We start from the raw sequence: 26,546 nt of genomic DNA on the forward strand, positions 1-26,546 counted from the left end.
AGTAAATCGATCCACAAGGTTCAGGTATAATTAGAACGCGAGTAGTTCGTTAGATACTATTTTAAACTTACTAAGTCTAAGATTTATCCTGGGTCTGTTAAGAGGGGGGGTCAAGTGAATGATGAATAACCGAAGTTCTTCACTGTTTATCCTAATTTGAATGATTAGTTTTGTTTAAAAATTTCTATTAGTCTTAGGTCTTTAGAAAGGGTTGGGTAGTGAATCGACGTTTGAGGTCGTTAGACACTAATTAAGTGGGTGGGGGAGAACAAAGTTGTTCTGTTTGATCCAAGGATAAGCCTTGATGATCAAATTTGAAATTTAATTAAGTAGAAAATGATTTAAGATCCAAGGATAAGCCTTGATGATCTGATTTTAAAATTAAGTGAATTTAAGTTTTAATAAAATTTTAAATGTGTGTAAAGGAAAGATTTAGTGTTTTGATGATATTAGTGGGTTTATGATTGCTGTTATGTTTTAGGTGATGGAGCTGGAACAACAGGATGATTTATGATTACTAACCATTTATTGTCATGCTACTAATTTTTATTTTTTATTTTTCAATAATTATTTTTCAAACATGTTTTGTATATTACTGCAGAGTTTTAGGAAAACGATCTTAGATCTTTTTATCAATCGTTATTGTATATTAATAATTTTGTTTAGCGCCTGAAATGATTTTGAAGATTAACTTCAAGGTTTTATGTTTGCAAATGAAAATCTAAATTCATTGCCAGTAGTATTCTAAATATAAAAGTTTGTTCTGGTTTTTGCCTAACTATCATATAGCTATATGGCAAGTTTCTACTTTGTCGTATGTCGTCTCTGGTTCGAGGTCTTCTTCCAATTCCGGGTAGTTCTGTTATGGTTCGGAATATTGGCTCTGATCTATTGAGTCGTAGAGACATTTCGATTAAATTATTGTCGTATAACATTTTGTAAATGTTTTTGTCTAATTTCTAATCTATTTTGGTTAATTCTAAGCTATTAAGGTCTTGTTCGAGACTTATGGTCGCACCAGATGAGTTAGGACTGGAGTGTATAACTCATAGAGTAATTTCGGATAGGGTACACCGTCTGCTCGTCACGCTATCTTATTTTCGGCCGGATAGATTCGTGCAACTTCTTAGTCTAATACCGATCCTAATCTTACTCTTATACTATCTAGTCTCAGGTTGTTTAACTAGTCTCTGCTAGGCTCAATAGATCTAGGGTATACTGGTTTATTGCGGCTGCTGAAGTGCTCGGGAGAGTCCAACTATTTTCTAAGTTAAATTCAAATCTCTCTGGTGCTGAAATTACAAGTAACTTCAGCACTTACAAATAAGTGGGTTGTTAGTTAGATGGATCATGATTGGTTAATATTAAATACTTTACATTGGTAAAATATCTAATTTATCCAATCATAAAATGTAGTTTAGATCAGGTTCCAGTTAGCTCTCGTAGAGTACGGCATCTTTTGTCTCAAAGCTTTTTATGGTAGTTAGAGGTTTTTTGTCCATGTTATTGTGTTATTCAAAATTACGAGGCCAAACTGCATTCTGTGCATTGTAAGCGGAATCCGAGCAGGCGATTTGTCGATATAAAATGAATCACCGCAGAAATGATGTCGTTTGTGTTTATGGCGATGTGCTGCACCCCGGGACCCCCATAGTAGTCCACGTACTCCTGGATCTGACTCCTCCTCTTCCCAGGGGCGGGCTCATTGATTGGCATCTTAACCGTCTCCTCAAAATTCGTCACCACAATACTCCGCAGAGCACTAAAAAATCACGAAAAAGATGGGATATCTTAAAATCAAATTCTCTTCAACGCATGTCCGACTTTTGGGGCATTTAGGGAATCGAAATCCTGAGAAAGACAACTGATGGAGTACGAATCCTGACCAAGAAAAAGTTTTTTATATCTATTTTACACCCATTTTTGCAGCAAACCTGAAAATTAGTATCTAAAAAAATGCGTACAAAAAACGCATTAATGAATGAAAACTTAACAAAAATAAGTAACATAACATTTGATTGGGACAAAATAACTGAACTCAGCGCATAATATTTTGTTCACTTCAGTTTGGCGTAGTTTTTTGTTAAATTAAGACAATAGCTTAATGAAATGGCTATGCATCAGCGTAAATTGAGTATTATGTATGCTTATGAAAAACCCAATTTTTTAAAAGTTATGACATTACGAAGCCAAACTGTGCATTCTGTGCATTGTACACGGATTCTGCAACAGGCCAAAATCAGATTTGTCGTGGAATCCGCAACATTTGTACTTTTCTTCGATCTTTTTTGCTGCTTTGGATTCCACAAACAAATAATTAAAACATATAACCGTTCAAAATTGCTCCAAAAATTGGCAAATTTGCGGAATCCGTAACTGTATTTGCGGAATCTAGAACAGTTTGTGAAATCCACAAACAAATAATAAGACATGTGTATACTTACATTGAACTGTTGCGGAATTCGCAACTGTAAGTAGAATCCGCAAACTGTGAGTGGAATCCGCAAATTGTAAGTGGAATCTGCAAATTGTAAGTGGAATCCGCATTTGGTTTGCGAATTCCACTTATATTTTGCTGATTTCACTTACATTTTAAGGAATCCACTTACAGTTGCGGAATCCAGAACAACTAGCTATATTTGCTTGTTGCGGAATCCGCAACAAAACGATTGTGCCGACAAAACTTACGTTTTTTACGCGGAATCCACGAAACTTTTGTAAGTGGAATCCACTTACTTTTTGGAACATGTTTAAATATTTGTCTCTGGAATCCAGGAACATACAGACAGAGACACAAAATTTAGCGCCTATCCAGTGCACAGTTTGGCCTCGTAATGGAAAATTACGGACGTTTTGAAAACATGAGCCGAATTTTCTCTCGAATTTTTTCAAGCTTTTGCTTCCTGACATTTTAAGTTTAAAAGTTCTACCTGAATTCAGTGGACAGTTGTCTGTCATCTACAGACCAGAATCGGTGGAACTGCAGAATGTTTTCATACCAGTCGGCCACATCCACCATCTGCTGCTCGGGCTGATTGCCCACCACGTGATCGATGAAATTCAAGCATACCTGAACGAACATGCAGACTTGAAGTGTACACTTTGTTCAATTTTCCGACGAAATTTCACAGATGTTTTTAGTTGTGAGCTTTACAAAAAGTGTTCCCTTTTTGGATTGTCAGGTTTTGGCAGAATGAGTTTTTGTTTGATAATTGTGGTTTTCTCTGTTTTTTCTTTACATTTGGAGTTAATTCTTTACATTTGGAGTTAATTCTTGATGGAGTTAATTAAGGTTCACGAAGATTTAAAAAGTATTCTCACAGGAGGAAGCCTGGGTAGTAAAGCATCGTTGACTTCTGATTTTCTGAATCCGGGTAAAAACACTCCATCATAGTGTTTCCTCTCTACAAATGTGTGAATTGTATCACCATATGTCTTGACCTGGGCAAAGGTCACTGACCCGAACTGATCCGACTCTGTCCAGAGTTCACGCACGACTTGGGCTCCTCGTTTGACAGAGGCGTCGAACACCGCTCGGCAGTCGTCGACTGTGAACGAGACGTCTTTGACGCCATCTCCGTGCTTCTTGTGATGTTCGCCCATTTCTTCGTTTCCGGGAACTAGGGCGCTTTCAAACACAAAAATGGCCTGAAAAAGACACCAATGAAAGTTTTTCTTAACTCGTAGTACTTATTTTCCTTTGTTTTTCCGACATGCAGTTTCTACAAGCTCAAAAGATAATATACAGATGCCAGAATCATATCGCGGAACTGCAGCTTTTCTGGAAGACATACGTTTTTTTCTTCATGAGTAAACAGGCTTCATTGTTCAATAAAATGAATCAGAAATTGATCACTTTGTTTTTGTGCGTGTGGTTGGAGGAATTGCAAAAAAAAATCAAATTGCGGGATTTTTTTTTTACAATTTTGACCAAAATTCGACTCAGATAAATGAAAGCTGGACCAAACATGAAACTATTCGTCTCGTTTTTTCCGAATTTTGAAGTGTTTCGACTTTTTGTACAAAAAGTTTGGAGGCAATGTTCAAATACAGTCAGCCTGAAAGATATTGATAATCTGAGTTCAAAAAAATTTATATTCTTCTAGCCATATTTTTGTTGGATACTCGTGGTTTTCAAATTTACCGCCAATTTAGCCAATATTGCGCGTTCTTTATCAACTGTTTTTTTCCATGATAGCAGCTAAGAAAGCGGCCAAATGATCCCGCAGCAAAAACATTCCAAAGTTGATATATTGTTATCGGTTAAAAAAATGCTTTATTGGATGAGAAACATATCACTTCGGACTAAGTTTTGCATGTGAGCGGAAAATTCAAACACTGATATCGATGAAACTTTGTTTTTGAACAAAAATTTCTTCAGAGTAGATTATGAGCACTCGTAGCTTGAAGTTTAGAAGAGCAAAAGTCTTGTTTTCCTTTCCCAATTTTCAAAGAAAGTGATCAAATGTTTCGGATGGTTTCGGTTTTTCCTATGAAATTTTTCTCTTCTGTTGGTTTCACTCCTGGGTGTATTTGATTTTTTATATTGATACCCTGGAACCGGTTTTTTTTAAAATTTCTGTAACCTTCTGTAAAATTGCCAATTTTTTCAACTATGGATTATGAATGCAAACGATTTACAAAAAAAAAATTGGATTTTAAAAAACGATAATGGCGCAATGTAATAATTCAGACTCAAGCAATTTCAAAATTGGGGCAGTTTCGAAAGCAGGCACTTCAGGCAAAAAACACAGATAATCCAGCAGAAGTCAATTTGCTGAAAATAGGTTTAAAAGAGATCAGGAGAATCATGAAAAATCAAAAACAAATTTCAAAGATCAAAGAAAGTTTTCTGTGCATAAAAATTTATGATATGGGCAAAATGACAATGCAAACAATTAAATATTTCTGCATTTGGTCCCAATTAAGGTAATTTCTATTTTCCATCAGTTTTTGCGTAGAATTGAATAAATGAGATTAAGTTTTTTGATATAATTTTTGGCTATCAGTCTCCTTACTTTGATTATGGCCTTTTTTGCTCGTTTCAAGTCGTTTGCTTAGTTTTAGAAGAAACTGTTGCTTGTCGACGCCGTTTCTTGCAGCTTTGGACTAAGTGGAATACATCTTATACCTCAAAGCTTGTTATTTCAGTTTTTTAAAACGATTCAGTTTATTAAAAAGAAAAATTCGCTGTATGTAGTTACCAAAGAGGAATAAACAAAGTTGATTAAGCTAATCTAAAAACTTTATAAAGCCAATCTAAAGTTAGTTTTTTGATGTTTGAATCAGAGAAGACAAAGTTTTTCTCTCCGTTCTAAGATAAAGTTAAACACAGTTTTACGTCAAGTTTTGTTCAATTGGGTTACTGATGACGATCCAGACGATAACAACCACTCGATAAACGTAGTTACAAATGAGGAACAATCAAAATTGAAAGTGCTAAATTATAAACTAACTGCTAAATTTAGGTGTTAAATTCATTAATGGTTTCTGTTTAGACAGTGATTTAATCGCAGTTATTTTCAAAAATAGCAGTTAAAAACTCAAGTTTAAGCTTTTTTTTGAATCAAATACCCAAGTTCCTTGTTATCCGGTTGCACCCTTCCTCGCCTGAGGCATGATAAAAAAATCAGCTTAACTGTGTGACCAGTAAGTGGTTGGGCTGCTTATCTGTTTAACTAATTTCCGTTTGAACGTCTGAAAATTATCAGCTTAGCTTCGGTCGGTTTTCATGTGATTTTATTACTTGTAAAAATGTGTGAGTTTGTGTTGAGCTTGATTGGATTTGGATTTATCTGCTGTGACATATTTTTATGGTAATAAATTGTATACTATTAGAAAGTTTTAGTTCTGTTAAATCGATCCGTTTCGAGTTCAACTGAAATGAATTAAGAATTTTGTTATAGGCCATTTAATTGAAACTGCATAGTTTTTTATCGTACTTGTAAATTTTTTGCGCTTCTTTCCTAAACGTTCAAATTATCTGACAATTATTTGGCTTTTTAAAATGGCAAAATTATGCTTTTGAAAATGGCTAGTACCGATTTTTTTAGACCACCGCTGAGACTTCCGTTGCTTTAAATTTTTTTGTGGGTTTTGTTATTAGAAGAAAAAATCATAAGTTTGTACCTTGCGCATAGGCGAAAGACTTGTACAAAAAATATAATTGATTTTTGATTGTCTTAATTTTTAACTAATAGCTATTTCATGTTATAAAGATGGCAATCAGTTTTTTGGTTTATATCACTTTTTGAAGTCACTTTTTGAAGTTAATGAGATGGATCAACTCTGATTTTTTATGCGAGGTTCAATGGTGCCTGTTTGGTTGTTTTGAGAAAAGTATTGTGCGCCATTACCAATACTTTTAAAGCGTATCGGATCGAAAAATTTGACACGTTCCAGAAATTACTCCGAACTATATTTGCTCACTTAATAAGTCTAAACAACGAGTTTTTGGACAAGAAACACATATTGTAATGTACGTGGCGTTCTGCGTGGGAACAAGATTTGTTAAAAAAGAAATTATTAAGTTTTCATTTTTCTTAAATATTGTTCAACCAAAAAATAAAAATTGAATTTTACTGGGGGAAAAGGTAATTAAGAACATCGTTCTTTTTTGACTCTCATTGATAATTTATGGAACATTTTTGATACGAGTTTGTTAAAAAAAGCACAAAATTTGATTTTGAATTTGATGTTGCGTTTAGAGGGGAACATTAAAAAATTGTATTAACTCTTTTCTCATTGTTTTAAAAAAAATCTAAATCAGACACGGTAAAGGCACTCGGAAAAATCAAAGTTTTGCTTAGATATGAGCAGTCTTGTATCCAATTAGTAATGATAAACCGTACACTAATTTTCTCTAATTTTGCAGCCCAATAACTGTCTGTCTCCTCAACGGTTTCTGACAGAAGCAAATTTTTAAAATGGCAAATTGAATGAGATAATTTAAGTTCTTGGTGACATTTAACTAGCCTTTTTGTTCTTCGCTAGAACCCAACAGATTTTTATGAAGAATTATCTAGCAAACTTACCACCCGAAAGGCGATTGTTCATACCTTATTCTGCCTGACAGCATGTGCGACAGTTTCTCTACTCCCTGTCTCTAGGCCCCGATAGGCATAGGGTTCGAACCCCAATCGTGTACAGTAGAAAGAAGCAGCCTGCATTTAAAGTAGAAAAATTTTCTTCCAATAAATTCTAAAGTCATAGAAAGACAAGGATTCTTAAGTTTTGAAAATTATCAAAACATTGTCATATTCATCAAAAAGTTTCAAATTATCAAAATGATCATTAAACTAAAGTTTCGAGAAGTCTGACCAATACAGTCGGCTAAATGGCATATAAAAACAGCTTATAAAATCCAAAAACACCAAGTTGCTGTTAAATCACAATGAAAAATCTTAAAGAAAAGTAACTTTGCTGACCTGAAGAGCATTTCCCACCCAGAATCGAATGTGATCGAAAGCTAAATATTTTCCACATTCGGGCTAAAAAATCCAATTTATTATTTGAGTCATATGAAATCCATGTGAAACGATTCAGACAACGAGCTCAAAATTTTACCTCAGCACCTTTCTCGTAAGTGGTCTAAACAAAAAAAATGGATAAAACTCATGCAATGAAAAAAAATTAGATAGACAGTCGCCTAAATTTCTCTAGAAAGAGAGACTTACCATTTTTGGAGTGTAATTATTGGCAAAATGTTTTTTGATCCTTGAAAATTAGGACTCGGCTGGATGATTTAATGGTAAAAATTCAAGTTACTCAATCGGAACTTTGCACAAATTTGGAAATAGTTTCGCTGTCACTTTATATCTATTCTTTTATAATAAACTAATGATATATGATGATATAGTTTCAAGTGTGATGATATGAATTATACTGAACTCATTTTATAATAAGGCGAACACTCCTATGCATATGTTATTTTGGGGCCATTAAACGACAAGATCAGAAGAAGTAGATATAGATTCACGATTCATTTTGCATATTCTCCGATGGCGTAAGCGCCAACGCCCTCTTATCTCTGTGGGGTGTTCATGACACACCCAATCTTCAGAATGCGGTCGCCTGATGACATAAGTCTTCATGGACAAAAGAGGATAATACTATTCAATGTACTCTGATTTCAAAGCAGTAACTTACCGTCACCATGAAGCTTCTTGAAGATTTAACAAAAATTACAAAAAAGTTTTTGATAATAACTTCGACCTACTAAGATATTAATCAGGTCAAACAGCATGAAGATATCCTCCAAAACGAGTACGATAATCTTCAGCTCAACTAGCATATCTAGAAATTCAATAGCTTTTGAATCATCTTCAAGAATCTCTATGGTTTTTTCCAATTCTTCAAATTTGTAGTGATACACAGGGAAAAAACATTTACGAAAAAAAATTGTTTCAAAGAAATGTACCGCGTAGTATAAAATTTTAGAAACATCAATATCAATATCAACACCATACTTACGCTAAAATTTTTAGTTTTTTAAAGTTTTTTTTCTCAATTGATGATTATAGTTAGCTGCCTTGATTTATATATTCCTCAAACAATTAGTTAATAATCGCAGGCGCGGATCTAAGATTTTCTCGAGGGAAAGCAGATTTTAAAAAAAGAGAAAATGGTTATTGATGATATTGATTTCCCAAGCTCTGCCAAAACACGCTAAAAACGCTTTTTTGTAATGTGTTTGGTTTTTCTTGACAAAAATTTGCGTTTTTTCTGCACATCCTCAACGGTTTAAAATTTTTATTTTAAAGTTTTTTAATTTGATAATGTCGATTTCTCGAGCTCTCCCAAAATAGGCTCGAGACCTTTTTTGAAATTTGTTTGGATTGTTTTGACCAAAAATTTGTGTTTTTTTTGCGCACCAACCTCAACAGTACGAGGCCAAATAAGCGCACTTTTGGTGTTTGTAGGTCCCTGAAATCAAGTGGAAAGACTTTGAACACGGTGTCGACACAATCAAAGAAACTACAAGATCAAAAAAATCAAAAGGACTGCTTCGTTGTTGAATTTGCTTGAAATATACCAAAAACAAAGAGTTTGACCTCGTAATAAAAATAGTATACTTTGGTACCAAAAAACGTCTTCAGAATAGCTAACCGGTCGGTTGGCAAAAAAATGGATGATTCAAAAATTAATACTGCTGACATTTGGGCAGTCAAGGGATCGACTCTCCGAGAAGAGGGGAGCGCATATGGGTTTTAATTGATTTTGTGTATTTCCGAGACAAATATAATTCATTACATATGTAAAATTCAGACCACAAATTGGATGGTATTGTCATGCAATTTTTTTTTTCGAGGAAAACATTCACGATAATCGAGTATAATCTATTATTTTTGTCACTGAAATTGAAATTTTTTGTCAAGATGATCCATTATAAACATTAAGACCATTTTTTCCACGGGGGAAAGGACCAACACAAGAGCTGTACAGCTCATCACGGCGAACCGCTGTTGTGCTCCTGTTTAAGAACTGCATGCAATTTGCTCCTGTTTAAGAACTGCTTGAGTTGCTTCACCCTCAAGCAACGAGCACGGATCATGGTGGGCCTCGAACATCCGACCTTCCGATTGAGAGGCGGAGACGTAACAACTTCACCACTGCTCCCCTATTTTAGTAAAAACTAAAAATCATATTTTATTAAACACTAAAAATCAATCATAACCAAATTTATTCAATTTTGTTTTTCTATAAACCTTTACCACTAAACCCCCAACCTCTTTACCACGAGTTGCGAAATAAAAGTTTCAAAGTTGCAGTTTAGATTATTGATTTTGGTTAAGCGCAAAGTGTGGACTTTGTTGTAGTCCCAATTATATAATTCTTGAGTGTTTTTCACTTTTATTTTAAAACTTAGAGTGGCATTTTTTTCAATGCTTGAACAAATCTAATCAATAACATTTAGTCAAAATTACAAAAGAATTTCAAAATCCAAGGAGTTTTTTATTTATTACGACTGCTGTGTGATTGCATTAGCAATAAAATAGATCGTTATATTTCGATTTTTGCTGGTCATTTTAAAAAATAATAGGAATCAGAGTTTTGACCCGACTGATAACGGTATACAGCGGCTTGGGGGTGCAAGACAAACTTTAGAACATTTCAATCTTTGATATTTTAAAAGTTTTCAATATCAATTTTCTGGTATGTCATGTTGCCAAAGAGTATAACAAGCCAGGCGACACAGCCTCTTAAAAACTCACAATATTAGTAACCAAAGTTCAAATTTCGCTTTTAGGCGTTCAGCAATTAAATGGAAAAAATTGTTTCGTGTTTTCTTTTTATCTTAATAGTGACTTTAAAATTGGCGACTTTATTTGACGAGGTAAAAATATTGGTTGGTCGGAATTGAGAATTTGAAGGGTTAAAAAGTTTGAGAACCCATTCGTGAATTGACAATTTTAATTAACAACTTACTTAGCATATTTTGCTGAGCGTTCTTAGGATCTGTATTAGTTTTGTATCAGTGTTGCTATCTTAGTTTTAATTTGCTTAGGGTTTGTTGTTCGTCATAATTTTACAGCCAGCAGTTTTGTAAAAGTTTCACTTGTTTGTTATGACGGCTCGCTTCAAGGCAAGGCTGGCTGTTTGGTTAGAAGCGGATGGAGTTCAATGAGATGACCAAAAAGGTACTCTAAAAATTAGCCGAGCATGTTCGCACTGGGGGCACAGCCATAATCATGTGTGCCTACAGCATGAAATAACTTATACATTTGAAAGTTTTTAAAGAAAAAGTAGAGCAGCCTAATTTTAGAAGCCTAAAAATGAATGTTTCAGTTTTTTAATTCAGTATTCAAATACTTTTCCACAAAAGTTGTGCAAAAGCGCAAGTTAAGGTGAGCTAACTTTGAAATTTTGAACAATTTTAACAGAGCTCTTGAAGATGAAATTGATCATTGACACACTTGCTAATTGACCAGTCCACTCATATTCCGCAAGGAATCCGCTTATAATTCACATAACACACAGTCGTAATGGGCTATTGTCTTTTACTTTTCCCTGCCCTATTTAGTGCTTCTGAAAAATTTTAAAATTCGATAGAGGTTTATAACTACCAATATCAGAGATAAAAACAGTCAAAAATTTTTCATCTTTGTTTTTCTGTCCAACATATTTGTTTTACAAAAGCTGGCACATCAAAGAGCATCAAAGAGTGACTGCTCCGCTTTTTTTTTCAATTTCTTTGTTTTTGGGACTTTCATTTACATTTGAGTTTTATTTTTACAAGCTCCAGATTTTGGTTCTAATTAAACTTGACTGGTTCACAGCCAAATATTTGAATGTCTTCAGTGGTTTTTGATCTTATTTTGCGTGACTTTTTAAAACTTTTTATTTGGAAACGATCTTGGCTCTTTTTTAGTTTCTGTTTTAGTCCTATCTGTAATGTTTCAATTAATAAAATCTAACTGTCTTTATTGCGCTGATATCATTACATAGAAAAAAAAACTCATTACCTGCAAATTTTTTGCAACACCCAGAACTATTTGAGAACAGCATGTCAACAGTTTTTTGGCAAAACTCACAATTCAGCTGACACTGACCAGTATCACAGGATTAGCCAAAAAAATTTTGTGCATAAACCTCTCTTAAATATTTATTTCAATTGGAAAAAGTTTCTGTAGTAGATATTTTTAATTTTTAGGCAAAACGCAACTGTTTTCTACTTATAGCCCAAAGTTTAAATAAAACAAGGTGAATTTGTGAAAAGAAAAATGAACACTTTGAAAAGTTCCGCGCTTCAGTCGCGATGGTTGTCTATTTTTTTCTAATGCAACTCCATCTATCTTTCTTTTCCTTCAAACGTAGTTTTTTAAAGATAAACGTTTAATGCAGCATCTATCGCCGTCAAACAATCCATTTTTTTAAAAAGTACGGTGGCGTCAGTTTTATCTGGCTCAAAAGAGCCCAAATTAATAAATTATAGGAAAAGTGATGCGCTGTCGATCAATTTGAAAAAGAAGAACTGAATTATTTTTTGTTTATTTAACAGTTATTAACATGTGGGTTATGTTTTAGAAGCTGTAAAAATCAATTTTAATGGTTCGCATGAAAAATTAAGCAACAAAAACTAAATGGGTTTGTTGAAAAAGGGTTCAGGTGAGTTATTTATAAGTTGGATGACGTTTTTAAATAACAATTCGTATAAAATCTTAATGTTTTTTGTTTACCTAACTTTTTTCGACATGTGAGTCATGTTTCAGAAGCTGCAATTAACCGATGGTCAAAATTTTAAACTAAACATTGGACAAAAAATACAACAGATTTTTGAAAAAAGGTTCAAATCAGTCATTCATGACGCGTAGGATGTTTTTCCGGTCGATTCGAGAATCGAGAATGCAGTGGTTTATCATTAATCGAACATTTTCTTTAAAGTATTTATCGAACGTGTCGAGTTGTTAAAGCTAAAAAATTGTGATTAAAAAAATCGGTTCTGGGAGTTAGTCACAAAAACCACCAGGGCCAATGAAGAAGGGTCCATAACAGAGAATTATAAGGTGTGCGAATGTTAGCCGATCCCACATGGCAATAAAGAAGAAAAGTTCAACTTGAGTTAAGGATCCATCTTTGTTCAAAAGTTATTATTATGTGAGTTATGTGGTAGACCCACATACAAAAGTGCCCAATGGTGTTTTTCGTTCCCTTAACTACCGAACCATTAATGGTTTTACGTCAGTTTGATGATGTTGGATGATGTTGTGAATACAGTATTTTTTTTGACCGACCCTTCTTATTAGCATGTTGTTTATGAATAAAACCAGCTTTCAAAACCGATGGTCAAACAATCATTAGCTCGGAAGTTTCGGGGAACGAAAAAGCTACCATGGCTGTTGAAAAGGGGCAGAAAAAGTCGCAGTGGCCCGTGAAAAAGTGTATTAGTCAGAGAAAGATATTGCTAGTGATGTTTTGCCGAACAACACGACAAAAGAATACTGAGTGATTTATCAACCATCTAACAATTATTAGCAGGGGAGTTATGTTGTAGAACCTTTAAATGCTGATAGCTGATGGTAACGTTTTTCTTAAATCAACTTATAACCATTTTTTCATGGTTTTATAATTTTGATTATCTTTGATTTTGGATAAATTGTTATTATATACATCTAATTTAGAGGAGGATTGATGTGAGTAACCTGTTTAATGAGTTAATAATCCATATGCTGAAGATCTTCAACATCATATTTTATAACTCAAAAATCAGTAGATGACTTTTTTGACAAGCATGTGAGAAAAGTAAAACCGTATTCATATATTTTACATCACAAAATATGGTTTAGATGTTTTTTTGTTGTTAAAAATTACATAAATCAAAAAAGTAGTTGCTTTGTGATAAAAGATGAAAAGTTGAACAAATCCAAAGCAATAAGACTCTTTGTTATGATGAGATACTGTTTTGGTTTGTGTTTGCATTCTGTAGTGATTACAAGTTTGCATTTTTTGACATTCGAGTTGGTTTTTTACCATTTTAAGAAAGTTTATTAAAACTTGTTATTTACTAGCCAAAAACACGTGCTGAGCGCTTCAATGCAATGGCATGTTTAAAGCTGAAGTTATGAATCTGTGAATTAATCAGTGTAAAATGGCTGTCTGCTTTTAATAAAATTGATTAAAAGTGCAAAAGGTAAACTTTTTTAGAGCATGTAGGTAGAGACGACTTTGAGCCATTGTTTTTAATAATACGTTCAAGTTACGAATAAGAATTAATTTTCTATAGAAAATAAAGTACATATTTTATATAATGTATTCGCGAAATTCGAATTAGTCTTGAAAAACCTCAAAAAAAGAAAATCAAAACGCATTTATGAGCTACGATTGAGTTATGAATGATTTACTATATATTAGATGGCATATTGTAAAACGATGCTAAGCCGCAGTTTAAGAGATGGAATAGTAAAAGTAATCTTCATTCATAAAAAGTTTTACCTGTCGTGATTTTAATTTGCAGCAATTAAAACCATTTTAAGGGCTGGCTGTTGTTGATAGTCAGGTCAACCGCGGATATTCAACTTCAGCGATTCAAATGCCATTCATCATCTGCTTTAAACATTTGTCATAGCCAGTTTCCAAAATATGATTTAGTACTCAACAATACAAATATCTTTTTTATTTTGGCGACAACTAATAAAGACACTTGATGAAAAAATGCAATACTTTTTTGAAAACTTCATTTATTTAAACTAACTTAATTTAAGAATATTAAATTACTTCATCATTAAGTTCCAAGAACGCAATTTAGGCCTTTAAGAGAACAAAATCTTATCTAAATTTGATACCGGTCACAGCAAACTTTAAGAAAGCAGTAAAGTTTTCTTTCCAACTTAAATTTATTTCTCATTTATCTATGAGAAAATTTTAAAACCGCATCTCAAATTAAAAAAAAACAATATTTAAATATGGAAAATAATTTCCAAATGGTTGTCAACCGATCACTGAGTGATGGCATTGTAACAATAGCCAATGGGCGATCGAGTTCGGTGACTCATGCGAGTACAAGCAGTGTTCACGTTACTGCATCCCCATTGGCCCACGACATATCCACCCGCTCGTTGGCCAATCAAATTCAACATATGAACATTCTGGACTGCAAATTCGCAAACACCAATAACCATAAGGTGAGATTTTTGATGCTTTACTTGAGGTTTTTTGAAATTTCAGCTCCAAATGTGGAAAAACTAGGTATAGTTTGTCTAATTTACAGTTTATCGAACGACACGATTAAGTTTCCGGGAAAAAATTAAAGAAGTGTTACAAAAAATATATAATTTTTCGGTCTTGATTGTTTTTTAGCACTAAGCATTCGGGTAAAATCTAAAAAAAATTTCAAAAAATGGTTATCAATTCATTACTATACAAAAAGGAACCAAAAAAACTAGTTTAAACTTTTGTTAGTTCATTTTATAGGAAAATAATAAGAAACCGACGGAACAACTGAACTCTGGGGGTTTCTTCAGCCAATTTTGTTTCACCTTTCAAACTTACAATTGGATACAAAATTTATTTTTCTGAAAGCTTTGATAACTTGATCTCAAATTTAAAAAAGTTCCACCTGCAGTCAATTTTCGTACAAATTCCAGGGTTGAAAAACGAGTGAGTACAGTAAACCGATGCGCAAGTAAATTACCAGATCAGTCAACCAATTTACGTAATATTTAGATCAATTACGAAATTAAAGATTTACTGAATGATTTTTCCCTGAGCTAGAAGGATAATCTTAAATCTACGAGGCTCATTGGAAGAGCTATTTTATTTCATTTTTTGATTCAAATTTTGTTTTGAAGAAAAAATGTGTCACTTTGTAAAAATCTCAGTTTTTATCTAAAATAATTACATAAGTGAATCAATAGTTTCGGTTTGCTGATCCGGTCCGCCCGTTTTCAGTGTACTGATATATCGATTTGCTGATCAAGCACCTAAACAACTGCTAATTTGGTCAATTTGGCAAATGTGGAATAAAATCTACGAGCTATATATGCGGATCTAGGGCAAACATTCGTTGTGTCAATAATCTGAATTCGATAAAAAAATACTTAATAAAAATCAAAAGGCAAAACTTAATACAGAAAAATACTTAATAAATATTCAAATCAAAAGACATAGTTCAGATAGCCAATTTAGATTTAGTTGAATTTCGATTCAAGGTCTCCGTGGTGCGTGCTACGCGCACTTCAGCGCTTCGCGATGATAATCGGTTCTAATTATCATAAAGAGTCCGGCCCTCTATTGGCAAGGTTGCAAATTGTGGGCTTAATTTTGGTGATCACTGATAATTTGGCGAATACAGCATTGTTTAAATAATTGGTAAAATGGAGTTTTCTTCCTTTTTTTTCAAAAATGGCAAATGTTTTCCTCAGTAAAGCTATTTTTCGGGTTCTTCAAAACTTGTTTTTTTTTCTGATGTTGTACCCTATTTTTCAATTATAAAATATTTTTAGCGGTTAAAAATCTTCAGTTTTCAGCCCGCACGGTAATAAGCACAACAAAATGTTATAAAAACGTTGTATACCGGGCAAGATTTACCCCAGATTCGCCATTTTAGAAATTTTTAAGATCAATAAAGATTTAAATTCTACAAGTGAGCTCCAGTGAACAATTTTTTCACTTGGTAAACAAAATTTTCATCCAGAAAGCTTAGAAAAAATTGAAGTTTTAGGAAATAAAAAATATTAATTAATAATTGATTAGTTTTTATTGTAACAGTTTAAAAAAAAACGACAGTTCAAAAAACATTTAAGAAAGAGTTTTTTTTGCATTTTTTTTTCATTATCTTAATTTTTCAAAAAAAAGAAGTTCCATGCCAAGGAAGCGCTGACTGAAATTTTATTTTATAAAACTTTTTAAAAAAACTTTTTTGGCTTAACAACCAAAAGATCTAAATAAAAACTCAGTAACAAGGTAATAGCTTAAATAGTAGCCATAATTAGATCGACATTGGACTAAAATGTAAAGCTTTTAAATCCGATTTTTTTGAAAAACCCTAGAAAAAACAAAAAAACTGGCCGTAAAGTTTTTTCATATATGGAAAAAAAGTCTTGATCAATGCTTGTGTGATTTAAAAATCGAATTTGAAAAATGATCATCTTTGAAAATTTTGCCAAATTTTAAAAGGTTGATACTTTCATTATATTTTTTGTGTATGATAAATTCATTATACTATTTAAATTTTTTTCCTATGCATTGTAGATGCAAGACTATCAAACCTTTGGTGACTCTAGTTTCGAGTGAGTCAAGGCCTTATGCAAATAAAAAATCACAAATCTTTTTCTTTTCATGCAATTTTCTGTACTTATAGAATTTCTTGAAAAATGTATCATCAACACATATTTCACGCAATTTCATAAGTGCAGAAAACTGCATGAAAGGTCTATGATCAGTGATTTTCCAATAAACTACAAACTTGATTTGATGAAAATTAGAGTCACTAAATTTTTGACCGTCTTGCATCTACAATGCATTGGAAACGTCCTGTATTATATAGTGAAATTCTTCTAAGCAAGTGGTATAATAAACGTATCATTCTTATGATTTTTGGCAGAAGTTTTCCCAAAATATAAATTTTCAATACAACCCTAAAAGAAACTTACAAAAATTAAACATTTTGAGCATTTTTGAAAAAAGTTTTCCCGAGAAACTGAAAAATTCTGAATTAATTTATCCAAAACTACGTTATGCTCACCGATAATTCGTTTTGTGATTGAAAAACTTTTTGGGGCAATTTTCAAACTCTTTGGAATTTTTTTTGTAGTCATCAAAAAAACGCTGGTTCTACAATTTCCATATAAGGAAAATGATTGAGTAGCGTTTTTTTGACATTTTTTAAAAAATTTATGATGATACATTAAAGTTTATGCCAAAACAAGAAAAAAGTTCTTTGAAAAATCTATGAAATGATATCAGCACAATGTATGAAGTTTGTTTAATTAGTATTGTTTCATAGACTTTGGCTCTTTTTCCTTTTTTCCCCACCTCCCACAAGCTTCAATATATTAGTGTAACGAGTAATTTTACGAGGTTGAGTATGGGGAACAAGTATGTTTGTCGTGGCCTTTTTAGTCTGTATGTAAACTTTCATTACGATCGGAGGCTCTTTTTCCTTCCCCCCCCCCCCCCCCCGCCTGCAAAATTTTATTTGTAAAAATTATGTTCACTTTGTTCGATTGTTCGATTGTTAGGAAAATTACCATAGGGACTAATTTGGTTATGACAAACATGTTTGGTCTTCATAAATAACATTGTAAAACCACCCGGTACACCATAAAATTCATGTTCGTGAGAGGTGGGGGGAAAAAGCAAAAGAGCCCGATCGGACAATGTGGTCAACAAATTTACATGTAAAATATTGCAGGTGGGGGGCAAAAGGAAAAAGAGCCGACTTTGCTAATGATTAGTTTTTTTTGTTCTATGCAGGTCAACCCCTGGGTATATATAAATATCGAAATTTATGCCAAAACGAGAAAACGGTCTTTGAAAAATTGCTGACACTATTTAAACAAAATGTATGGAATTTCCCTTTCCAGTTTCCAGTATTCCAGTTTCCCTTTCCCCTCGTAAAACTTCAAAATAAAGCTCTTCAAAAATTGTTCTCACGGCATTTCGCATGCAAGAAATGGGCTCTTTTTCCTTCCCCCCCCCCCCCCCCACCTGCAATTTTGTACATGTAAATTTGTTGACCACATTGTCCGATTGTAATGAAAATTTACATACGGACTATTAAAGCCACGACAAACATATTTGGTTTTCATACTGAACCTCGTAAAACCACTCGTTACACATATATTGAAGCTCGTGTGAGGTGGGGGGGGGGAGGAAAAGAGCCAAGAAATGTAGTGAAATTTTGTTCACTTGTTCACGCTGACACTTTTTAATGCATTTTATAACATGAAAAGTCTGGGGGATCTTTTTCCTTTTCCCCCTACCTCTCATAGGTATCAATTTTTTTGAGGGAAGGGAGTGAATGAGATGGAGCATATCGGGTAGAAGCTGGATGGCGACTTTTGGAGAAGCCATCTGAAGCAAATAGATTTGTTTGACTTTCTCAACGTCATAATTCAGAAATGAAGAGTCGCTATAGTGTTGACTTTTCCCGCCACAATTTTCCACAACCACCAGTCGTTTTGATAATCAATCAGAAATCAGATAGATCGTAGATTGCTAAAAGTTGATTTGCTATTTTTTATTAAATATTGAGTCGTATTTAAAACCCTATTTGTGTATTCTTTAATAATTTATCATCGGCTGTGCACACCCTCTAATATCTGTACTCTAATATTCCTGGCCATAAGGCAATTGCTTTATTCAGTAAGTCGGAACAGTCGGAACAGTCCCGAACAGGTAAAAAAGAACATATTTTATATTGGTAGCTTCCGATGAATTAAGCAAACTGGTCTTTAAGCCCCTAACCCTTCCCAAAAGTAAGCTATAGACCCTTTAACAACAAAATCAATATTCAATCCGATCTCTTACAAACATGATGGTAACAGTTTCAAAATAAAAAACCAACAAAGTTTTTCTTAGGTCCATCGGCTTTTTTCTAGTCCCCTTTTGATTTTTTTTCTGTAATTCAATGTATGAAAGTCTATTTAAAATGACTTTTCATTTTATAAACTGCATTAAAACGTGTCAGCGTGAACAGGTGAACAAATTTTCACATTTACTACATGCAAAACGACGTGTGAACAATTTTTGAACAGCTTTTTAGTAATTTTACGAAGGGTGAGGGAAACTGGAAAATTTAAATATACAACTACTTTGTTTTATATTTATGGAGAGGGGGTGCAAAATACGCAGAGCTCACATAGCCACAGCTCTTTTTATATTTTTGACCGCTTCTCGCTCAATTGAGCAAACTCTTTAATTATGTGGACTCCTATTCTTTCAAGCCAACAGCAGGCTGTCTTGTTGATGCTCTAACTCCTGGTAGCTTTGAACCTATTTGGTCATCCAAGACAAAAACTACTGAATTTTTAAGTCTTTCTAGAAATGATCTGAATGAAAAATTTTCTCTTTAACTTTTTTTATGAAATTTAAATTTATTTAATCCGAGATTTTTCTCTTTTTTTTTGACCTGACCAGACAAAATTCATGCAACATAAAATTGAGAAAAATTGCCCAATTTTTTTTTAAAAAATTACTTGTCATAACGCAAACGAATCTAGAATACTTGGATTTTTTTAAGTATTAATCGTTGATTCGCTCAACCTTTGATTTTGTTTTTATAGGGATGACAATTCTTTACTTAAGAAACCACAGGGAGGGAATAGTGATCAAGATCTGAAAAAATTCCTATTGAAAAACGCAAAAGTTGAAGTTTTAGTGTGGCCCAAAAACAATATTTTATTCACTACACTATCTGACTAGTATTACTCTGAATAGTTGTTAAAATCTATGCAAGGTCTGTTACGTGTGTGGCTGTGGTTGAGAGTCTCGCATTTTTGTTGAGAAGCACCTTTCGAATGCGATCTCAAGTGACATAATGGTCTTGAGTCGCAGTCAAATTTACGACCACCACAATAAGCCATGAATCACGAATTAATAGACCGAATTAAACAACATGTCTGGCTAAACTATGAAAAGCATTCACTCGTTATCTTCAGCATAAGGTGAAACAATGTGCTGACTTCTGTTTCTTTTAATCAGTTTTTGGCTTTCTTCCACTCCCCTTTTTTTGAATTTTTTTTGAAAATTACTTTAACATTGTCACAGTGCAATGAACTTTTGCATCGGTGAAAAATTTAGCAATTGTGAACAGATTTGTATGATTAGAGTTTTGGTCATCCCGGGAACTAAGCGGGATGACTAAATTGGTGTTTTGCACGCAATTTCAGTTGCTCAATGCAAGCTTTTGCGTAACTTTTTGTTCAAGTTTTAAAAATTAAACGATTTTTTTCTTCACAGATTAATTTAGTCAACAAAGATTAATAAAGATTGATAAAGATATAAAAATTGACGATCTCATCACGTATTTGATGCTCGGATTTACGTAGTCGGCTCTTTTTCCGGCACGAAAAAGAGCTAAGTACTATCTATTTAATTAGTTGTACATATCGCTGTTGTAATCAATGTTTACTTTGATAAATTGGCCTTTGATTATCGAACCATAAACAGCCCCCTGAAATACTTAGTAGGATGGTCGAAAAATGCTGCTTTGAAACGTTTGTTTAAGAGAAAACAAACATTTTTGGCATCAAGTATTTAATATATGACAATTTCACTTATTTTTTGTTTTGCTAAATATGTAAGTTATTTCAAAAATCTGTTTCGAGCTGTTGTACTTTGAGTACATATAGAGATCAATCTTCTAGATTATTAGCCCCTAGGGTGATCTTAACTCGCCTTGGTGCTGTTGATTCATTTTGAGTTGTATTTTTGTCTCAACGTGTCTAATATAATGTGTTTGGTTACGAGTCTTTGATATTAACTTGTCTCCAAAAAGCGTCTTTTTACTAAATTGCTCCGCAGGTATTCTTGATTATAACTAGCCTTTATTACTAAACATAATAGAGTATATAAATTTTTTTTGATTGAACAGGTACTAAACGTGTTTTTGCTCGCTTTAGATGGCTTCATCTGAAATTGATTTATAAACTTATAACTTTTTACTTTTTCACTTTTCTCATATCAAATTAAGTTATAGTAGTCGAGTAGAAACGATCTCTATTTATTTTGCTTCAATTATTTTTTATTTATTTATTTTTCATCATTCAAAAGTTAATAAGTGAAATTATAAAAATATAAGTTTTTGAAAATCGAGTTAAAATTTTCCCGACGGAATAAAATCATTCACTTTTTCAAAATCGTACAAAAACTCAACTTTCAAGATAAATTTCTATTTATGATTTTATTCTTTAGCCTAAAAATTACTTGGCATAATTTATTGCTTCCTTTCAGCATTTGATCACAGGTCAATACCAGCCTGCGTCAAGTTCTCGTCACCAGTTTCGGGAGAACCCACAACTCCAAAAATACCAAAAATATCCTCCTCGTCTTTTGCAGTCTTCAGTTTCAAACCCAGGTCGAACATTCCACGAGGATCACCAGATGATGAAGACCAGAGATCAAATGGCACTTTTGGGTCTCATTCCTGCAATTAACCCTCAGCCCAAACTGACACCTCCGGGGAATATCATGGCAGCTCATCCCGTATCTCCGGTCAACTCCAATCAGCACTACTCCAACCCAGGCCAGTGGAACCCAGCGATGATCAACCCGTTCCACGCTTCCCAAACGTCCCCAACTCTGTTCTCGGCTGTCGTCGCGAACCATGGGAAGCACCCGAACGCCTGGGGAGTCGCAAGCATGTCTGACTCATCATCACCAGGGGGAAGCTCGATGGGAAGTTATCCTATCTCGCCCGTGCTTCAAAACAGTCCAGTGTCTCCCCCTACAAGTAGTCCAGTCTTCGATGCTAACGTCTACCTGCACCATATCAACAACCAGAGTAAACCGAGGTCAATGGTCAGCGGAAGAACTTGCTCACCTATCAGGCCGAAGAGCTTGGAACAGAAATCTGTTCTAAATGGAGTCCAAAATGAGCAGCAGATCTTGGCTCAGGAGGAGTACCAAGATTTCGAGGAAAGCCAAAATGGATCAAGGCCTAAATCGGAATCTGAGAAAGAAAAGGTCTGGAAGCAAAAACCAGAGAGGTACAAGACTGAACTTTGCCGAGCATATGAGGATCATAACTGGTGCAAGTACGGAAGCCGATGCCAGTTTGCACATGGACAAACCGAGTTGAGACAGGTTGAAAAGCACCCCAAATTCAAAACGCAACTGTGTAATGCGTATCATTCCACTGGGTACTGTAAGTACGGATCCAGGTGTCATTTTGTTCACAACGTCGAGGAAAGTAGAGTCCCGAACCCCCAGATTGCGAGTCCTAACTCGGGTATGAGTCGTCAGAACTCAGAGGACCAACCACAACCAGACATGCAACAAAAGGTACCCGAGATGCCTAGGAAGAACATGAATAAAGTTGAACAGCGTTTGATGCAGCCGAAAGGGACTTCGGTGGAAATCAGTGTCGAAATGCCGCATATTCCCGACGGTTATATTGAAGCTAAGGAAAATATGAAACAAAGAGAGATCCAGGGACCGGTGACTCCAATTGGAACCCCCATCAAGTCCGATTTAAGTCCGTATGACATCACGAAAGAGCATTTCATTGGATCCAGTTTTCTGAATAAGCAAACTCTGGCATCGATTTGGCATCATCCAGAAAGTTCGTCTCCCTGCGGATTCAACAGCAACAACAACGCTGTCTTCAGTTTCCTCCCGAAGAACTTGCTCGAGCTGTGATTGGCTGATAGTACAAAACACCTGACCAATGGGAAGCAAGTCTCCACTCCACATATCAAGCATCTTCATTTTGACTTACTACTCTGAACTTATTTTCGAACTTAATACGTCTTATATAAAAATACATTTTCATCAATTTGTAAACATATTTCAGTTCATTAATTAAAACTAAGTAGAAACGAATTCCATTATCAATTAGTGCCTTAATCAAATGATGCTCCGTGCATTAATAAACAGTAACCCAAGTCTGGTAACTTTATATAGCATACCTACTTTTGCAACTACTTAACCAAATATCCGAAACTAATTTTGGCAGACGCCAAATTTTTATTCATTTATTAATTGTGATACTTCGATACTTGTTATGTTCCCAAGCTCTTTAGTATGTTTTGTAAAATTTCCATTCAATCCGCGTTCATTTATGATTTATTTAACAGTTTCATTATCCCGGAGAATGTCGCTCAAATGATAATAAACATCTTCTCACTTAGGTGCTCACTTAAATAAATATATCCAAAATTTCAATTAATTTATTTCGTGCACAAAACAGTAAATTATACGCTTAAAAGTATCAGTGATGTTGATATTGCATAAATCTTCACTTTTTGAGCCTCGTACCAATTTTGAAACTGAAAAAGTATCTGTAGAATTATCAAAAATGGCTCAAAAATTGATATTTTTCAAATCTTTTTGTTCATATTTGCAAAACTGCCATCCAATTCAAAAAACAGCAGCCGCTCGGCAACTGAAGTGTTCGCCTATTGGTCGTTTTTTTCTTGGAAACTTGTTTAATTCAATCATGTTCAGCCGCAAGCTCTTGTCGTATTTATTATGTTGACAAGCTACACCGGTGTATTATGTGTCTGTATGTTAGCTACGGAGAGTCGTTTTAAATTATTGTAAAGATAGACTGTAAATATATTTTTACGCTTAATCTTTTTCTTCTCAAATAACAAAAAAAATAAGCCACGGACAAACGAAATCGAAGATAAATAGGTAAACTTCCCCCAGACCTGATAGCAGGCGCGGATCTAGGATTTTCTCGAGGGGAGGGGCGGATTTTCAAAAAAAATGTTGACGACTTTTTTTAGGTCGACTAAATTTATTTTCCGAGTTCTGCCAAAGCACTAAAAAGACCTTGTTTTGACCAAATTTTCAGCGCCGCAGGCAAAATTTTGAAAAAAAACATGCCTAAAATGCGTTTTGAGGCACTGTATAGAAAATTTTTACCAAATAGGTGTATTTTTGCTCCAAAGGTGCCTTTAGAAAATTTTTAGGGTCAATCAGCCAAAAATGGATATCTCAAAAAAGTACCTGAAGACAAGTTTAAAAGCTCGGCGTGCTTCATTCAGAAAAGGTCGTCTGCGATCATTCGTTATAACATAATGAGCAGGGGCGGATCTAGAATTTACTCGAGAGGGTGCGGATTTTCAAAAAAAAATGTTGAAGTATTTGTTGACGCTTTTGTTTTTAAGTTGACCAAATTGAGCTCCCAAGAGGTCCCAGAACACTAAGAAGACCCCATTGTGACCAAAATTGTTGCGCGGTAGGCAAATTTTTGAAAAAAAAACGTTTTTGGGCATTTTTTGGAAACTTTTGACTGAAAAACCGTGTTTGTTTTGGCGCGCGCTCCCCCTCAAAATTAGTACCTGATATATTAGTGCCTGATTATGAGGGTCTGAAAACTGCTAATTTAGCCGTTTTGGGAAAACAAAAGCACAGTTTAACTCATTCTACCCTAATATAAATTACAATCAAAAGCTACCACTAAAATCTAGCCAAACGAACTTGTAAGAATATTACAACAAATAAGGCAAAATTTGCCAGACTTTTCTTTAAACGAAACGTGAAAAAATAGGGGGCGAACTATCCGTTGAGAAAATAAAACTGAAAAACCAAAAACTCAGACCAGTCACCGAGAAATGGTTAGCAATTTTTTAGTCAGTATCAGAACTGGGATTTCAATATGAACAGCCTTTTAACAATAAGAGTTTACTTTCAGCCAGAGTACAGAAGGCTAATAGAACAGAAGTTATAAAAATTGGGTAAATTACCTGAGGAGAGTAGTACACCAATTGTTAGTAAGGGTAGTTTTAAGGGTTGAGTCAAAGGAGTTCCATGCAGTTGGGCATCAGTTGAGTAAGTACATGAAAAATAATACAATAGTAAATCAGGGATAAAACTAAGGTAAATATAATATCATAAATAGGGATATTATATTACATGGTACGGGGAATACTAAAAGGCGAACGTTAGAAAAGGGGAACTGTTAATAAGGGGGTTATTCAGAAAAGTTGATATTAATCCCGAGTTTTCGTATAAATTGAAACATAATTTTACCTGAAAGTTTGTCATTTCCTTGTAAGTCATGCTGTTTTTTAAAAAGTTGAGAGAAAACGAGTGAGTCAGCTTGGCTGTAATGTCAAAAGTCAAGTTGAGAGAAAGGTGACCTTAATTGTTTACAATTAACACCCGCCCACATTTGCAGAGCTTGCAAATAAAGTATTGAATAAAATAGTAAGGATACGGTAAAATACAAAGATAAGGGAACCAGTAGATAAGGGAACCAGAAATTGTTCTTTTTTCATCTTCATCTTGGTTTGTCTATCGTTGAGCTGATTGTCTTAGTTGAATTGAAGAGTCGTAGATTTGTTCATCTTTGTCGAGTTGATATGTTGAAGGCTGAGTTGCGTGATTATTTGGTTGGTTAGCTATTTGGAGCTTGGTTACTGCGAAACTGGGAAAACGCGGCTCAATTTGACCACAGGTCGAACTTTGAATCCAGTTGGCGTTTTCAGCTTCACTGAGCGGACTATTCCATCTTGTCCAGGAAAGGTTTCCACCACTTTAGCAAGAGGCCACAGTCCACGAGGTGTAAAATCCTCCAACATCCAGACCATGTCGTCGGGTTGCAAATTGGAAGTCGCAGAAGTCCACTTTGATCGTTTCTGCTGACCTGGTAAGTACTCTCGAAGAAAGCGATTCCAGAAGTGATCTGCGAGTAGTTGGGATGCTTTCCATGATTTTGACAGAGATAAATCCTTGTCCTTGAAGATACCAGGCGGTAAATTTGGAGTTCCACGACCAAGAAGGAAATGGTTGGGAGTGAGAGGCAGATCATCTTTGATGTCGTCAGACACATTGGTTAAAGGTCGTGAATTCATGGTTGATTCAATTTCGGTCGTGAAAGTAGCCAGTGTTTCATAGGAGAGTGTTCTTGATCCGATGACTTTGTACAGGGAAAGTTTAAATATCTGAACTAGTCGTTCCCAAGAACCACCAAAATGAGGGACCGCAGGAGGGTTGAATTTCCATTCGAGTGATACGTCCAGCTGATTGATGCTTTCCACAAATTCTTTGTTCTTCTCCAAGTTGTCTAGACATTTCTTCAGCTCAGAATTGGAGCCCACAAAACTTGTCCCACAATCAGAAACCATTTTCGATGGTTTTCCTCGCCGGGCAAAAAAGCGTCTGATACAAAGAAGAGTGCTGTCTGTCGATAGTCCTAATGAGATTTCAAGATGCACAGCTCTGATCACTAAGCATGTGAACAGTAAAATATACGCTTGGTATTGTTTTCCTTGAAGGATGATGGGAAAAGGTCCAACGTAGTCCAATCCAGTCGTTGCAAAAGGAAAATGATTTTTTGATGGCAGTCGATCAATTGGAAGATCTGACATCTGAGGGTAGTCGACTTGTTGTTGCATTCTTCTGCAGGGTATACAACTGTGTATGATACTTTTCAG

The 26,546-nt window shown here is 34.5% G+C and overlaps 2 protein-coding genes across 2 annotated transcripts in view; one reads left to right on the top strand and one right to left on the bottom strand.

Moving 5' to 3' along the window:
* The window catches only part of LOC134845564 (4-hydroxyphenylpyruvate dioxygenase-like), a 36,730-nt gene extending 28,757 nt beyond the window's left edge, over positions 1 to 7,973 (bottom strand). Inside the window, exons 1-7 of the mRNA XM_063862508.1 lie at positions 7,677 to 7,973; positions 7,567 to 7,590; positions 7,428 to 7,490; positions 7,059 to 7,163; positions 3,322 to 3,648; positions 2,931 to 3,070; positions 1,597 to 1,762 (exon numbers count right to left, since the gene is read on the bottom strand). Of these exons, the coding sequence (XP_063718578.1) occupies positions 1,597 to 1,762; positions 2,931 to 3,070; positions 3,322 to 3,648; positions 7,059 to 7,163; positions 7,428 to 7,490; positions 7,567 to 7,590; positions 7,677 to 7,679 (828 nt within the window). The 5' untranslated portion in view covers positions 7,680 to 7,973. The remainder of the gene's footprint in view (positions 1 to 1,596; positions 1,763 to 2,930; positions 3,071 to 3,321; positions 3,649 to 7,058; positions 7,164 to 7,427; positions 7,491 to 7,566; positions 7,591 to 7,676) is intronic.
* Positions 7,974 to 13,823: 5,850 nt separating this feature from the next.
* Positions 13,824 to 23,734, top strand: LOC134845948 (uncharacterized). The gene is made up of 2 exons (XM_063863085.1): positions 13,824 to 14,621; positions 21,394 to 23,734. Exons 1-2 carry the CDS (start codon positions 14,403 to 14,405, stop codon positions 22,798 to 22,800), a joined length of 1,626 nt encoding a protein of 541 aa, XP_063719155.1. The 5' UTR covers positions 13,824 to 14,402; the 3' UTR covers positions 22,801 to 23,734.
* The last annotated feature ends 2,812 nt before the right edge of the window (positions 23,735 to 26,546 follow it).

The sequence above is a fragment of the Symsagittifera roscoffensis genome, chromosome 5, assembly GCF_963678635.1.
Source record: "Symsagittifera roscoffensis chromosome 5, txSymRosc1.1, whole genome shotgun sequence".
Classification (NCBI taxonomy): domain Eukaryota; kingdom Metazoa; phylum Xenacoelomorpha; order Acoela; family Convolutidae; genus Symsagittifera; species Symsagittifera roscoffensis.

Coding starts and splice junctions, on each gene's coding strand:
- LOC134845948 (XM_063863085.1), top strand. CDS start 14,403: ATGGAAAATAATTTCCAAATGGTTGTCAACCGATCACTGAGTGATGGC. Junction 14,622..21,393: donor CAAACACCAATAACCATAAG/GTGAGATTTTTG, acceptor GCTTCCTTTCAG/CATTTGATCACAGGTCAATA.